This window comes from Ischnura elegans, chromosome 6, assembly GCF_921293095.1.
Source record: "Ischnura elegans chromosome 6, ioIscEleg1.1, whole genome shotgun sequence".
Taxonomy (NCBI): Eukaryota; Metazoa; Arthropoda; class Insecta; order Odonata; family Coenagrionidae; genus Ischnura; species Ischnura elegans.
In genome coordinates this window covers 116,182,525-116,199,122 of record NC_060251.1, presented here as the reverse complement: position 1 = coordinate 116,199,122, position 16,598 = coordinate 116,182,525, and the positions used below count along the sequence as shown (strand labels likewise).

Genomic DNA, 16,598 nt, shown 5'->3' with positions numbered 1-16,598 from the left:
TCTGCAGGATGAATTGTGCCAGGGGAAAGTTGCTTACATGGCACGCAAATCAAAACTGACCCAACTTATAACTCAGTGGGATTTATATGGACCATAGTTGGACCTTGAATAGCTATTAGCTTAACTCTGCCTGGTGGCAAGCGTTTATTTTTTTCAAAAGAATGTGAGTTAGTGTGAATGCCCTCAGAGAATAACTCGCCTCGTCAGTCGTCACGTAATCATTAAATTCAAAACGTGAATGATAAGGCAGTTCCTTTCGAACCAGGAATGGCTTAAAACTAGTGATGGGTCGATTCCAAAATTTTATCGATTCCGATCCCGATTCCGATTCTGACATTTCGATTCCGATTCTACCGATACCGATTCCATCGATTCTGATGCCATAGGCTCCAAGAAAAAATATCAATTAATTCCAGGCAACAAGAAAACTACTTTTTTAAATATTACTCTGTGAAAGAGTCAGTTGACAAAAGAATCTTTCATATCATTGCTATGTAATTAAAATATAATAGCTAAATTTCAAAACAGAACATACCTGAAAAGTGGTGTTACATGATAGGTATTACTTTAGAATATTGGCACTCACATATGTCGAAAACATATATATATATATATATCCAAACTACAAGGGAGAGCCCTGAGTACAGGAATTTTCATAGCTGTAATAAAGATTACATACTACGTATATGAATCATGTAATATTTGGCCCTTTCAAATTCTCAAGCAGAAAATCCAATTATTCTACATGCTCAGCCAAATCTTTTGCAAGTTTTGACTTCTCCATGTTACAGTATTAATTCCTGCAGAAAATTGCCTTTTCCTACACAGGTGTGTTATTGGGCAAGTACTTTCCCACCAAAATTGCAAGATTTTGGAGACTTTGGAATTTTTATTAAAAATTATATCAACGATTTGTTGGATCTTGAATCTTAATGGAATTCAAGTGGACGAAGCGAACAACTATAGAACTAAACTTTAGTTTTGTAGAGCCAAAAAAAATGCTATACTTCTCACGTCATTCAATCAACCTTAAAATCTCTTGCTTTTTTAAGTTCAAGAAAGACACTAAACGCTGCAAATGAATATTACATCGGACGGACGCAGTAATAAAAAAGGCTAAAAGAGCCTTGTGGGGTGAAAACTCCCCCTACCGTGCGACTCTCCTCGGCGAGGGTGGAAAGGGAAAAAGGGTATCGCTTGTTGCCTTTCACGGAAACAGTTCATTTTTCTCTCTCTTAAGCATGCTGACTTAATCTCTTCACTTTACTTCAATACCCGAGGCATATTTCTTACGCGCGGGATGGTTCCGAAAAATATCCAATCCTTAGTATTTTCACTCGAGTAATGCGCTAAATGGTCTAGTCGATCTATACATAATCCTTTTTAACATCCTCAGTTTATTGTTTTAAGTCAATGAAGACAATTATCCATGCTTTAAATGACGATTTGCAGGACTAATGTTTTAAAAAACTTAAAAATCGGCCCCAGCTACCGAGCCTCAGAGGTCCGCGGCGTGTAGCTGAGCTTTGACGCGCGATTGAAAAATCGCTCTTGTTTCCTTCGTCGCAGACTTTTTTTCCAAGATTTTTAATTAGTACTCTTTAAAAATCTCTACCTTATATTGTGGTTCAAATTTTCCGAGTTATATTTTTCGTAAACGAAAGATAATGTCTACTTAATGTCAAATTCCACGTGAAAAACGGGTCGGCCATTTTGCGTTGTAAAACCAGACAGATGAGAGCCAAAATCTTCAAAAGTCATTGAAAGTATAGGCAAAGCACCAGATCAAAGGGATATTGCGTTTTTTATTCCACAAAACTCATATCAACGGAAAACCACTTGGACAAATTCAAAGGATTTTGAGGAAAAACGATATCTCGTGTGGCATTGAAAAATTGGTCATGTTTGGGCCTCTGTATCTCACTAAAGGTTCGCAATTATGTAAAATGGCATATAAATCAATATTTGCTGATGATTTATGAGTATTTACGCTGAGTTTGCAGTCTTTATCCCCAAAAAGGTCATTTTGGACTTTATTCAAGCTTTTTCCGATTTCGGACCAGTTAGCGCGGGGTAGGAACTAGGAAGACGATCGGCCGCCGCGGCTGGCGTAAAGGTATTCGGCGCCTACATCGACAACAACAATAGTGTATTCGGCAGACTGAAACTACCAGGCCAAGGCATTAGAATGACTTATCGGCTTTAAAAACTGCATTAATACACGAGTTTCATGATAGCGCTTCCTGTCGGCAGATTGCTGGACCTACTAGCCTCGAAAGCTCTGTAGCCTTAACTACTCGACTCGACATCCGTAATGCTACTCGAAACGCTCGAGTCGAGTACCAACTACTCGATCGACTTGAATTTTCGAGTACTCGCACATCCCAAGAAGATATGTGTTTTGTTATTACGATTACGTGGCGCGAAAATTCAAATGACTGTTGGAAATGCGGTCGTATATTTTGTTGTTTGAAGTACTGCTGGAATCGGAATCGATTTTTCGCCTTGGCAAGTACTCGTTTTCGATTCCGGTTCTTGGCCGAGAATCGAGGAATCGAAGAATCGAGGAATCGAACCGACCCATCACTACTTAAAACCATTGTATCGAAGTAAAAAAAGTGTCCGGTGTTGTTATCAGAGATGGGAAAGTAAATTATTCCATGAAGACAAATCACGCGGCTTGTGAGTCGAAGTTCCCGGCACTGAATTTGCTGAGAATGCTGATAGAGAAGCTATAGCCAGTAGAATCAATCTACTGATGCTAAAATTTCATGGGAAAATTCTTTTTTAGTGCATAAACTTTATAGAGAGGGGAGATTTTTCCGGGCTCTCAATCTATATTTGTTCATTCAACACTGATGGCAGGTGCATGGTTATTTAAATTGCTCACTTAAAAGAAGTGATCTAAGCACCAGAAAAATCTTAGTTACGGAATATCCCGGGTGCCAGCGGCGTAACTAGGAGTATGATTTGGGGGGGGTGGTAGTACCTGGGGGGTTGGCTCCTCTCCCAAACCCCCTCAAAGCAACGAGGATTCCCGGAAAATTTAAAAAAATGACATACAGGCGGTCCCCGAATTTCGCACACAATGCCTTCCCGAAAACTTGTACGAATGTCGAACCATTGACTTCCATACTAATTAGGAGTTACACTCCATAAGAGCGGAATATATGTACTAAAACCTTTTTTTTCACGGATTTTATTTCAATTCACTAAATGTTAATAATGTGTTATAAAGAATTCCTCAAATCATCTAATTTATTTTGAAAATATGCAGAAACTGTAAATAAAAGTTAAAAAAACAAGAACTCTGTTGGCTATCGAGTGAAACTTCCTCTTGCTGTTTAAGTTGACATTCCACTTATTACGTCCGCCATAAATAAAAAGACATATCAAGAAGCATAAAAAAATGTAATTGTTGAACCCGCACTCTGGATACCTTTTAATTTTCACACAGAAATTCGACATTCGTGATCGCGTATATTTCCCATGTTATTCAAAAAGACAAGAGACAAACGGAACTCGGGTGATATTTTGTGCAATATTGCAATATCGTTGCTGAAGGTGTACTTGAATTAAACAGCACTCAAACACAATTCGAAAGAAGTTCTTCCTAGTTTTATTGAAATCTATTTGATGATGTCTTGTCAACTTTTTTGAAAAATCTCTCCAATGAAGGCTTTCTTCTTCTCTTGATGAAGGAGGCTATAGCAGGCAGTCTCTCTCCCAAATAAATCACTTAGATTAGAGTCAACTACCAACAATTCCCTTCATTGTATACAATGGTATTGTTCGCATTTTGAAACAATTGAATGTTGGGATGCGCAGTTAACATCACGGGAATTAATAAAAATATACAGACCAACGTCCGAAAGTCCGAATTTAGCGTACGGAAGTCTAGTAAAAGGTGTCAATTTTGAATGTACGAAAGTCGAGGACCGCCTGTACCTGTAAATATATTTTACATCATTTTGGCACTTAAAATTTAACTTTAAGCAGATACAGTTGCTGTGTATCAAAACTAGACAATTATTTTAAATATTTTTTTTCATTTCTCTGAGGCTTTGGGGGGGGGATCTATCCCCTCATCCCTCCCCATCTTACGCCACTGTCGGGTGCCATGTGCTCAGTATTATCTAGGGAGGTAACCGACAGCTGCGGTCATTTTTGCCATGAGGTAAGGGAGGGAGGATGGAAACCCTGTGTTGGAATTAGCTAGGTTGTAACGATAGGCTTAACCAGAGCTTAACGTCCCATCTGTCAGACAGTGTGTTGCACTGGAAGTTCCACCCACACTACTCTCAAGCAGGAATACAGCCATCTCTGAAAAGTTTCCGCCACTGCCAGGACTTGAACATGGGCCCACAGGGTGTGAAGCCTTCGTGATGCATTAGTGAAATTCTGCTCCCTAATTATGGGGTTAATTTGGATGACTTTCCTCAGGTATCTCATTTCTTCAATCTCCGATCTTGGGCCTATCTATAGGTGGTAAAATGAATTTCCTGAAAACTGCTGTTAAAGAGCCAACTTTTTTCGAAAATTGGCTTCTCTGTGAACATTTAGTATCACCATTCTGAAATTTCTCCAGCATGATAGCCTTATGGCTTAGTGCCTGAATTGCTAGCAATTCAACCAAGAGGTTTAACCGTGGGTAATGTTGTTCAGGAATGCAAAGTTATGTTTCTATTAAAGTAACACATCATCTGTGGTGTTGCTTGTGAGTAAATAAGATTATTAGGCTCAAATTTCTTGCCTCCAAATGAGTAATTACATCCTGGAAACAAACCAGCCCTATTGAAAAGGATTACATGCTAAATACTGAAAAAACCTCACATATGAAACTTCCTCACTTATGTAACTTTTTTTTTGTTCTCCACTGAAAGTTTCATAAGTGAGGTTCTACTGTATTTAATTTATGAAATATTTTTGCTGCTTTTTTCACCTGCAAATGGAGTGACTAAAAATTTAATTTTTTTATTCATTGATATCCTTTCTCATCAATACAGTCTCTAGAACTTGAAAAAAATGGCAGGTCCTCATTTAGTGTTTTAAAATTCCCCCCTCCCCCCTCCCATGAAAAACGTTAAAATAGGATTCCACTGTATTATGTCAAAATGTGAAGTATTACATCAAGTTCTGGCAAGATCTAACAACCTTGCCTCCAGACGCCTTGCAGAGTCATAAGGAATAGCTGTCAACTACCCCAGCAAGTACTGATGGGAATTACAACATTATAATGACATGCATTTCATTTTTCAGGGAAGTCGTGGTGTGCGGATTGAAAACTGTTGGATCCATGGCCTCACCCGCATACCGTTCACTGGAGTGGACAGTATGGAGTTTGATCAAAGGCTCATCTCCCTATGGACAAACATCCTTGCCTACAAACACCTAAGGGTAAGGAAAACTCTTCTCGTGCATCATAGTCATGGCCCATACCAGTCAGGGGAATGTCAAGACACTTTAAATGTGTTGTGGAAGTTGTGGAGGTATCAGGGAAATTAGATTTAGCTTAAAAAACTTAATCTTTTTTTTCCATTCCTTTCGAGCAATAGCTCCAGTAATTACTCCATCGATGGCAGAAAAATTACCATTACACACAATTATTATGTATGATGGAAATCCCAGCCATTTTTCTGTCTCAGAAACCACTGCTGACACAATTTGTCATAGTAAGATATTTAATGAATTATCTAGGCATATTTACTTTATTATATGATCAATTTTAAAATTTTTTATGTGGATTCCCAAGAGTTTAAAGCAAAAAGTTGTTGAGATAAGCCTCAGAGATAGAGAATTTATTTGATGAGTCTAGTCCAGGAATCTAAAGAAATATGAAAATAAGTAAGAATTGGCATGCCAAAAATGGTCTATCCAGTAACTTCTACCTATACTTGAGTTATCCAATAAATTTTCTTCCATGAATTTTATGTAGTTGACTAGAAAAATATGAATTAATCAGGGTATTTTCAGAGGAAATATGAAAATATGTATTGTGGGTTGCATTGTTGTTATATTTCAGGGGCATCTCATTTTCACCCCTCTGCCATGTTCTTAACTGTAAAAGTTCACTGCTTTGTTCATTGGTATAAGTGAAAGAAGAATAACTGATGTGTAATTTACACAGTGGAAATCACAATTAATTTAAAGAATTTATAAATAAAAAGGGGTATACAGCTTACCATAAGCTAAATTTCTTCTGTAAGGCAAGGGGAAGATTTTAGGAAAGAATAGATAAGCAGCGAATGGCATGAGGCCAATGCACTAGGTGGAAGAGTAAGTGAGAAGCTGTGACCCGCTTGGCATCAGGTTGTGACTTCATAAACTGAACTGTAAAAGGGTAAAGGTCATTGATTATTTTCCAGGAATAGCTAGAGAAGTAAGTGAAGGATAGAAAAAAGGAAGAGTATGGGTCTTCATTTTTTTAATAAAACCACAATTGATAATGATGAAAAATTAGGGAACGAGCTCATTGCTTTTCTTGTTTTATAGTTTGCGGGTGAATTCACAATCTCTGGACCTGGTGGCACCAATACAAAAAGGAAAATAAGCGTTCCTTTGCCCCCTGTGGAGCTGTCACTACGCATAGATATTGACTACCTCGGGGAAAAGAGGGTGAAGCTGGATTACATGAAATTGGAGTGCATTGGGTAAGTAAATAGATGCAAGCTAGATAATTGAGGATTATTTTCTCTTTCCTTGATGAATTTTTAGGTATTTTTACGAACATGGAAAAGGGCTTATGGTAGTGAGCATTCTATTCACTATTAATTATTGCTGTTCAGAGTTATTAGAAAAAACTAATAATAACCAAAAGATATTTTAAAAAACTTATCTAAATGACTTTGGGGCTTATATAAAAAAACAGACATGTACTGAATGCCATCTTTACAGCAGTTAATGGAAAAAATTACCAATTAATATAAATTAGGATAAACGAAAAAATTAGCTTTTCAACTTCAGTAATGAGCTTCATAGCTTATACAAAAATTGGCATGAACTGAATGTCATCTGTCATTCTTTAGCAGAACTCTAACAGCAAACTACTGCCCTCAAGGTATTGAATTTGAGTTTAGCTATTTCTTGGCTGCATCAGGCTTTTCTAGGGCTGACTACTCAATTCCAAAGTACATCCACCTTATATTTCACTCTGAGATATCTTCTTTCACGGTTAGAATGAACGGAACCATTAACCCAGTGAGAAATGGGTGGTGGAATCCACGTGGAACCCACGTGGAATCCACGTTGAGTGGTGGATATTTGGTGGTGGTGGATATTGAGTGGTTGGACCCACGTGGAATCCACGTTGATTTCAAGTGGATTTGTGGTGATTATCATAAAATGTTAAACAGAATTTCTAATTTGTGGAACTTAACTCTCTGGTGACATTGCGTCATTTATCATCCTGAAACCACGCTAGTTATGTGAAAATGTATCGCACATTCTATTTTTATATAATTCGTGGAAAGGCAGCCATGAGAGCACATGAAAAATCGTAGACACATATATAGAAGGTTTAGATATAGAGTGGTTGAGGTTTTAATGGTTTTAGGACAGCACCAACTGCTGTTTTAATTTTTCCACCAAATTTCCACGTGGATTCCACGTTGATTCCACGACCAAAAACACGTGGTATCCACGTTAATTCTCCACGTGGGTTCCACGTGGATTCCACCACCCATTTCTCACTGGGAACTGGAATCTCAAGCTAAATGCTCTGTATGGATAATTTTTTGCTAATTTTTTCTATAACCAGCCTAAAGCTGCCTCAATGTCTTTTCTACCCAGACGGCACAGAACTATCTAATTCGTATCTAATTCGTATGTTGGTAGTACCCATTGACTACAGGGATACTAGGCCGCTCCGTCACTTTTCGGTAATGGATAATATTCATTCCCGGCCTGTCGACGAAGCGCGTACGTAGCATGTGAATGTCCGCTATGAAACGCGTTCGAAAGGATACGAAGCGCGCAGGAACACAGCACTTAGGCTAATCTCATATCGATTAGGTCGAAAATTAGATATATCGTAACTGGCACAATCGAAAAATATATCGATCGCAGCACAATCGATAACTACCTACCATGGCCCTTTTATGAGGCAGGAAAGAAAAAAAACAACAGAAATACATTACCGATATTATTATTTTCTATAGTCAATCACAATAATATTTCCAATTTTCTCTTCTAACCCACATCTAATTTGGCAAAACAATTACTCATATTCTCTTTCGAAAAGAAAATTATTTACATGAGGACCGGCCAATACACAATAACTATCTTCAATACCTTCTCCGATGAACGTTCACTATCACAGCATCCACTTGCACAAAACAAATCCACACCCACTTTAGATCTATATGTCACTTCTGCCACGATGTCTTTCTTCTTGACGACAGGTTACTGCGAAGCAATGGCACCTTCCTCCAATCTGGGCACCTTCAATTCAACAAGAATTTTCTCCCGTCTTCTCGTCCAAGACCACAGATTAATTTTTGATATCACAAGGTGTGATGTGAAGCTCGCACACCTGAAACTAATAAATAATAAAATACATACAATGTAACTTACTAGGCCACATCTGTCGTATTATTGATATTTGTCACAGTTATTGTATAAAGGTAGGGCAATAGTCACAACACACTTACAGAGAACAACTCACTAGTGTACTTCCTTTATTAGAAAACACACACTGATAAACATTGTAAAACAAAACACACACTAGAATAGTAGTGCTACCAACCCTACTTATACAAAATTATCCACTGAGGTTATTGCCAACCTAAAATACATTCCAACAACATCATTTCCAATTTTTGGTATTTCTGCATGAGAAATCAAATTACTAGGCTCGTTAATATAGTAAATAGTTGTAAACCTGAATATTTTTTTCAAACTATACCATAAGATAATTTGAAATGATGAAAGCCGACGTATAACAAACCATTGGGCTAAGAAACAATTTTCGATTCTATAAACTTGGCAGCTTATTCCTATTTTCTCCTTTAGCCACACGTTTACCGAATGAATAAATGCAAAAAAGACAACTAAAATGCAAGAATTTTCTAATGAATCGCTGCTATAAAATTTTGAATCACCATTTTCAGTACTGAAGTTATGCATCAACATCCCGACGCCACTAACTTAAAATTACATCCAAATAATTACAGCGAGGAAGAGTACATACTTCCCCAGACGGCACAGAACCCTCCGTATCTAATTCGTATGTATATAGTACCCATTGACTACGGGGATACTGTGCCGCTCCGTCGCTTTTCGTCAATGGATACTTTCCATTCGCGGCCTGTCGACGAAGCGCGTACGCAGCATGTGAATGTCCGCTACGAAGCACGTACGATAGGATACGAAGCGCGCAGGAACACAGCACTCAGGCTAATCTCAAGCGATTAGGTCGAAAATTAGATATATATCGTAACTCGCACGATCGAAAAATGTATCGAACGCAACACAATCGTTAGCTTCCGACCGTAGCGAGAACCTTAATACGAATCATTATGAATTGTAAGTTCTCAACAGGTAAATAATACTATATCATGGTATTTAGAAAGAAAGAAAGAAAGAAAGAAATATTTTATTGGTCCCGTTGATATGTAGTGACATATATAGGCCCCGTCAATAAAGTGACAGTACATATATAAAGAAATTTAAACAAAATACAGCAATATTACATGTCTTTATACAAGTATTCTTTTACATTGTAAAAACAATTGTCAAGTAAATATTCTTTTAATTTATGTTTAAAACATTCTAGTCTTTGCACATTTTTTATTCCATCTGGTAAATTGTTAAACAATTTGCATCCCATATATGCAGGCCCTTTGCTGAACAGAGAAAGGTTGTGAGTACTAGTTATATAATTAGATTTTTTTCTCGTATCATGATTATGAACATTTTCATTTGTCTTCAAGTTAAATTTACCTCCAAAATTTTTTACCAATAATATTGACTCATACATGTAAATACAAGACAGAGGCATAATCTTCAGTTTTTTAAATAGGTCTCTACAACTGTCTCTTCGTCTTGCATTACAAATAATTCGTATGGCCCACTTTTGTAATTTGAAGATTCATTCGGATTTAGGGGAATTTCCCCATGCTACAATGCCATATTTCAGTCTACTATATATGTGAGCATAATATAGCGTGATGGCTGTGTCAGTATTTGTTAATGTTATCATTCTTCTGATCAAGTAGCAACCAGAGGCAATTGAAGAAGCAAGATAGTCAATATGACTGTCCCAACTGAGGCTTTCATTTAAATACAAGCCTAGGAATTTAGTATCTGTGGTACGTCTAAGACTACTGTCCATAAACTTAATGTATGGACTATGGTCAATTTTTTTCTGAAATGGATGAAATAACGTATAGGATGATTTAGTCTTATTTATTACAACCTTATTCAGGGAACACCATCTCTCCATATTTGAGACAGCCTCCTGAGCTGGTAGAACAACATTTCCTGCCTGCTTTATCAAATGATTGGTATCATCTGCATACATAAATACTTCACCATTTAACGAGTTAGGTAGGTCATTAATATAAACCAAAAATAGCAGTGGTCCCAGGATGGAGCCTTGGGGAACCCCTCTGACAACTTCCCGATAGGAGGAAGACCATTTTTTCATATTACTACTAGAAATAGTTACACATTGCATTCTCTTTGACAGGAAAGATTGTATTAAATCTGCTGCAATACCTCTTAGCCCATAGCAGTGAAGTTTATGAAGAAGAATCACATGGTCAACCGAGTCAAAAGCTTTCTTAAGATCGTAGGATATGCAGAGTGTGTGAACGTGCTTGTCTAGACCATCAAGTACAGAATCAAGAAATTTGTAAAAAGCAAGCTCAGCAGAATGCACTTTTAAGAAGCCAAATTGGGACTTAGATAAGATACTATTTTTTATTAGAAATTCCATTATTCTGTTAGCAATTATAGTTTCAAATATTTTAGAGAATACAGAGATTTTTGATATAGGGCGATAATTATCCATTACCTCGTGATCCCCATTTTTGTATAGAGGCATGACAACTGAAAATTTCAATTTCTCGGGAAATACACCTGAAGACAGAGAAGCATTGATAATGTGGGTAATGGGAGCTAAAATATATTTACTGCAGTTCCCCTTAAGGAGTGAGCATGGCACCTCATCCCAGCCAGCTGAAAATTTTTTGCTAATTTTGTTTATAATTTGTTCCACTTCTTTTTCACAGGTTGGATAGAGATAAATGTTTTTGGCTACTGATGTGACTATGTTTTGGCCTCTAGGTGATTGGGGAGCAAGATTTGTGGGCAAGGAATTTTCAAGGGAGCTAAGAAAATGGTGATTAAGATGGTTGGCTATATCACTGTGTTTAGACACCAGTTCCTCATCAACAAGGACTGAGTCAATAAAATTTTTTCTCTGTGATTTACCAGAGTAGTTGTTGATGATTTTCCAAGCTGATTTGGATTTGTTTTCAGAAGAAGAAATGGAGTTAACGTTGAAATTTCTTTTAGTATCAGTTATTAATTTGGAGTAGAACTTTTTACAATTTGAATACTGGTGTTTTATTCTATTATCATTAGTATCTCTAAATCTTGACCAAAGGAATTTTAATTCCTTTGATATACGAGAAATCTCTAGGGTTACCCAAGATTTATTATGGAGCTTTCTTGATTTGGTTGCTTGTAGAGGAAAGCAGCCATTGAAAATAGTGAGAAAAATATTGAGAAGAGTGTCAAACTTTTCATTGACAGAATTAGTGCCATACACTAATTCCCAATTGGTTTTTTGCAAAATATTACAAAATTCATCCTTTGCTTCTTTTGTAAAGTACCTTTTTTTAGGGCGAGTTTCACTGCCCAGTGAGAAATGGGTGGTGGAATCCACGTGGAACCCACGTGGAATCCACGTTGAGTGGTGGATATTTGGTGGTGGTGGATATTGAGTGGTTGGACCCACGTGGAATCCACGTTGATTTCAAGTGGATTTGTGGTGATTATCATAAAATGTTAAACAGAATTTCTAATTTGTGGAACTTAACTCTCTGGTGACATTGCGTCATTTATCATCCTGAAACCACGCTAGTTATGTGAAAATGTATCGCACATTCTATTTTTATATAATTCGTGGAAAGGCAGCCATGAGAGCACATGAAAAATCGTAGACACATATATAGAAGGTTTAGATATAGAGTGGTTGAGGTTTTAATGGTTTTAGGACAGCACCAACTGCTGTTTTAATTTTTCCACCAAATTTCCACGTGGGTTCCACGTTGATTCCACGACCAAAAACACGTGGTATCCACAATAGTTCTCCACGTGGGTTCCACGTGGATTCCACCACCCATTTCTCACTGGGTGTTGGTTGAGGAATTTGTAGCAACTGGTATATTAACAGATATTATTAACACTTTGAGTGCTAACGGCGTAATATTACGCCGCGCGAGGTGTTGCAGAATTTGCGGGCGGCGTAATATTACGACGGGCATTTTGTTTACATTGTAGCGGCTCCCGCCTCAAAGTTACGCCGCTGGTATTACTCGGATTCATGCTTTTGCTCTTATAGGTGAAGTTAATGCTACAAATTTGCATATTTCGTCATATTTTTTTTTCCTTCAAGACAAAATGTGTCCGAAGGTTCGCAAGTCCCTACCTCGTTCGTCATTCGTGTGTTCTCTCGCCGGTGATCATGGAGCGAAATCTCGCCGACGAAGATATTGCCAATGCGTTGAATTGTTTTGACAGTGATGACAGTGAAAGTGATTTTGATGACTCAGATTGCGATGCTGATTACATGCCCAGCAAAGATAGTTCAACAGGTAATTTCCATTTCTTGCGTATTGTAGTAACGCAATCCACATGACCTTTTTTTTGACTTCTTTTGTGTATTTTTTGCGCAATATTTCTTCGTACAATTACTGTTTTTCATTGTATATATGATATTTATTTTAGACTCAGAAGGTTTGAACGAACCAGAAATGGTACAACAACTAAGTAAGCGAGGAGAAGCTCAAAATACGATGCGCAATCGTAGAGGTGCACCAAGAGGAAGACGGTCAACTAACAGAGGAGCGGGCCCGGGAGATATTTGGAGTGATATTGACGCAGTTCCCAACATTGCTGTCTTCACTGGTGACTATGGTGTGAAATCAAATGCTGGGCTAAATAGTTCAAGTGATATGATGAATTTTTTTGAACATTTTTTCGATATCGATTTGATAAATCGTATCAAGGAACATACGAACTTATATGCAAGGCAAAGAATTGCAAAACTGAGGAGAGGGAACTCTCTATCCGCAAAAAGCAGATTGCAATCCTGGAAAAGAGTGACTCAAGGTGACGTAAAAAAGTTTCTTGCCGTTATAATGCACATGAGCTTTAGCAAACGTCCTAGTATCCCTGATCATTGGAGCACTGATCCCGTCTTGGCGTGTGGCTTCTGTCCTGGTGTTTTTTCTAGAGATAGATTTCTCTCAATTTTAGGAAATTTCCATCTTGCGGACAACCAATTATTCATTGAAAAAGGCGTAGACGGTCACGACCCCTTATTCAAAGTGCGTCCATTACTCGAGCATTTTCGAAATAAATTTCAAAAATCCTACCAACCTGCAGAGGATATAACTGTAGCTGAAGGAATTTGTCCCTTTCGTGGTAGGTTTTGCTACAAATTGTACATGCCTCAGAAGCCAAGCAAATATGGCATAAAACTCTACATGCTCTCAGAAGCAAGCAGTGGTTTTGTTTGGAATGTGGATGTGTTTCATGGCCAGGAAAACTCTGGATTGGCTATAGTCAAGAGACTTTTGGCTTCGCTCGCTAATAAGGGTCACACATTATACACAGACCGATTTTACACAAGCATTGCCCTGGCCCGTGAATTGGAAAGCCTTCAAACGGGATTAGAGGTGCTATTATGAAAAATAGGGCGGGGATTACACTGGCGATAAAAAATGCTCGCCTATCTCGTGGAGAGCATGTTTTCGCGCGGAATGAAAATATATTAGTTCAGCGTTGGAAAGACAAACGTGATGTGTTTCTGCTCTCCACTCGACATACAAGTGACATGATCACTTTCAAAGATCGCAGAGGAAGGGAGAAAACCAAACCTGCGATAGTAATAGACTATAATAAGAAAAAATTTGGTGTGGACCTAAGTGATCAACTAATGAGTTACGGTGCCCTGGATCATCGGTCAGTGAAGTGGTGGCGTAAGCTGGCATTCCACCTAATAGTTATGGCATTGACAAATGCCACAATCATGTACAATCAGTTAAGCCGGAAGTCCGTTGCAGTCACCTATTTTATGCAAAAAATTTGTTCGGAGTTAGTTACATTGGAAGACGAATCGCCCCTTGAAAACGCCAGGGCCCAGATAACTAGAATATCTGAAAAGCATTTAATTGAAAAAATTCCCGTACCACCAGGACAAAAGAAGGCTCAAAAGAGGTGTAAGGTGTGCTCCGAAAAAGGGCGAAAAACGACTGGGAAAGCTGCCAGAAAATGTACTTCCTATCAGTTTAATACATGTAAGATTGGTCTCTGCATAGAGCCATGCTTCCAGCTTTTCCACACAAGGAAGAACTTTGCGATATAGCTATTTTAATTGGATTTTTGTTATTGTTCAAATACTGATTATTTTCATTTTAAATGTTGATTACTATTATAATTTCAAATATCGGTAATTATTATTTCAAATTAGTGGGTTGTGATTATTTTATAAATAAATTTATGAAAAACAATGATTTTTCAACTTTTTGAAAACACAAATATCGGCTTTTTCTTTGCTTCTGCCGTTTCTTTATGCATTATGATACACAAAATATTTCAATGTTAGTTCAAAAGATAAAAGTATGATCTAAAAATTAATGCTATTCACTCATGCATATCTTAAAAATTCTTTTTGTAACATCGCTTTGAAAAGTGCAAAAAATAGCCAGCACTGGGGTAAAGACATGGTGATATCCACCCAGCACCCAAAGTGTTAAGGCTTTGTGATCAGAAAGATGGGATTCATTCAGAATTCATGATACAGTATTATTTACCTATTGAGAACTTACAAAACTTATTCGGCCACTTAAATAACTGCGAAAAATGAGATTCTCAAGGCTAATTCACGCATCCCCAGCATCCAGCATTGTTAAGTGGCTCATACTTACTTGGAAACCTTGAGATGTTAATAAGAGTAAATTCTTATTAATTTTGACACTAAATAAGACATCACATAGCCCACGAGCATTAAAAAGCTTACCTAAAGCCTGACGAAATAATTTTTTAAAATAAAAATTGCCGATGAAACAGGATTGCTGACACATCTGCTATTAGTATGATCGAATTCATCAAAATGCAAGCAAAAATTAACGTATAGTTCAGTCTCAGCTACTAAAACTTACCCATATCAGGCGCTAAAGTATTTGAAAAATTATTTGGGATGAGTAAAAGTCTCTAGGTCACTGCAGTAAATGCATCAACCTATTAAAAATATGAAAGTCCTGCCAAATCACCAGCATAAACACATGTAAAATAAAACATGGTATCTCTTAGATCACACCTCCGATTTTATACTTACTTTGCATGAAGTCACCACCACAAGAAATTTTAAAGAGGCAGGAAAGAAAAAACACACAGAAATACAATACATATATTATGTATTTTCTATTGTCAACCACAATAATATTTCCAATTTTCTCTTCTATCCCACATCTAATTTAGCGAAACAATTACTCTTATTCTCTTTCGAATAAAAAATTATTGAAAAGAGGACTGGTCGATACATAAAAACTATCTTCAATACTTTCACCGATGAACGTCCACTATCACAGCATCAACTTGCACAAATCAAATCCACATCCACAAATATGTCACTTCTGCCACAATGTCTGTCTTCTTGGCGATAGGTAACAGTGAAGCAATGGTACCTTCCTCCAACATGGGCACCTTCAATTCAGCAAGATTTTTCTCCTCGTCTTCTCGTCCAAGGCCACAGATTATTTTCTGATATCACAAGGTGCGATGTGAAGCTCACACACCTAAAATTAATAAATAATAAAATACCATGTAACTTATTAGGTCAAGTCATTTCCAATTTTTGGTATTTCTGCATGAGAAATCCAATTACTAGGCTCGTAAATATAGTAAATATTTGTATGTCTGATATTTTTATTGTTTTAAACTATAGCACAAGATAATTTGAAATGATGAAAGCCGACGTGTAATACACCATAGGGCAAGCTAAGAAGCAATATTCGATCCTATAAACTTGGCAGCTTATTCCTAGTTTCTCCTTTAACCACACGTTTACCGAATGAATTAATACAAAAAAGACAACTAAAATGCAAGAATTTTCAAAAGAATTGCTGCTACAATATTTGCATCAACATCCCGAAGCCACTTCTGACTTAAAATTGCATCCAAATAATTACAGCGAGAAAGAGTACATACCTCACAGTTTTTCGTAGGGGTGAAATGTTTTCTTCTTATCGCCCAAATGCACTTCTTCTTCTTCAACTCAGGATCTTTTGGAAAGCTAAAAACTTGAACCATGTCGCAGAGTTTCCATTACATCCCGACAATACACACACGAAAGGCATTTTTAACAA

At 37.3% G+C, this 16,598-nt stretch overlaps 1 protein-coding gene and 1 long non-coding RNA gene across 2 annotated transcripts in view; one reads left to right on the top strand and one right to left on the bottom strand.

Annotated features, from left to right (window-relative positions):
* LOC124161453 overlaps positions 1–16,598 on the top strand; it is a 155,697-nt gene that overhangs the window by 76,272 nt on the left and 62,827 nt on the right. The window contains exons 16-17 of the mRNA XM_046537776.1: positions 5,260–5,397; positions 6,493–6,650. Of these exons, the coding sequence (XP_046393732.1) occupies positions 5,260–5,397; positions 6,493–6,650 (296 nt within the window). The remainder of the gene's footprint in view (positions 1–5,259; positions 5,398–6,492; positions 6,651–16,598) is intronic.
* LOC124161562 lies at positions 8,128–8,711 on the bottom strand. The gene is made up of 2 exons (XR_006865374.1): positions 8,649–8,711; positions 8,128–8,536 (listed from the first exon to the last, which is right to left on the bottom strand). It is a non-coding gene; the product is annotated as an uncharacterized LOC124161562 (long non-coding RNA).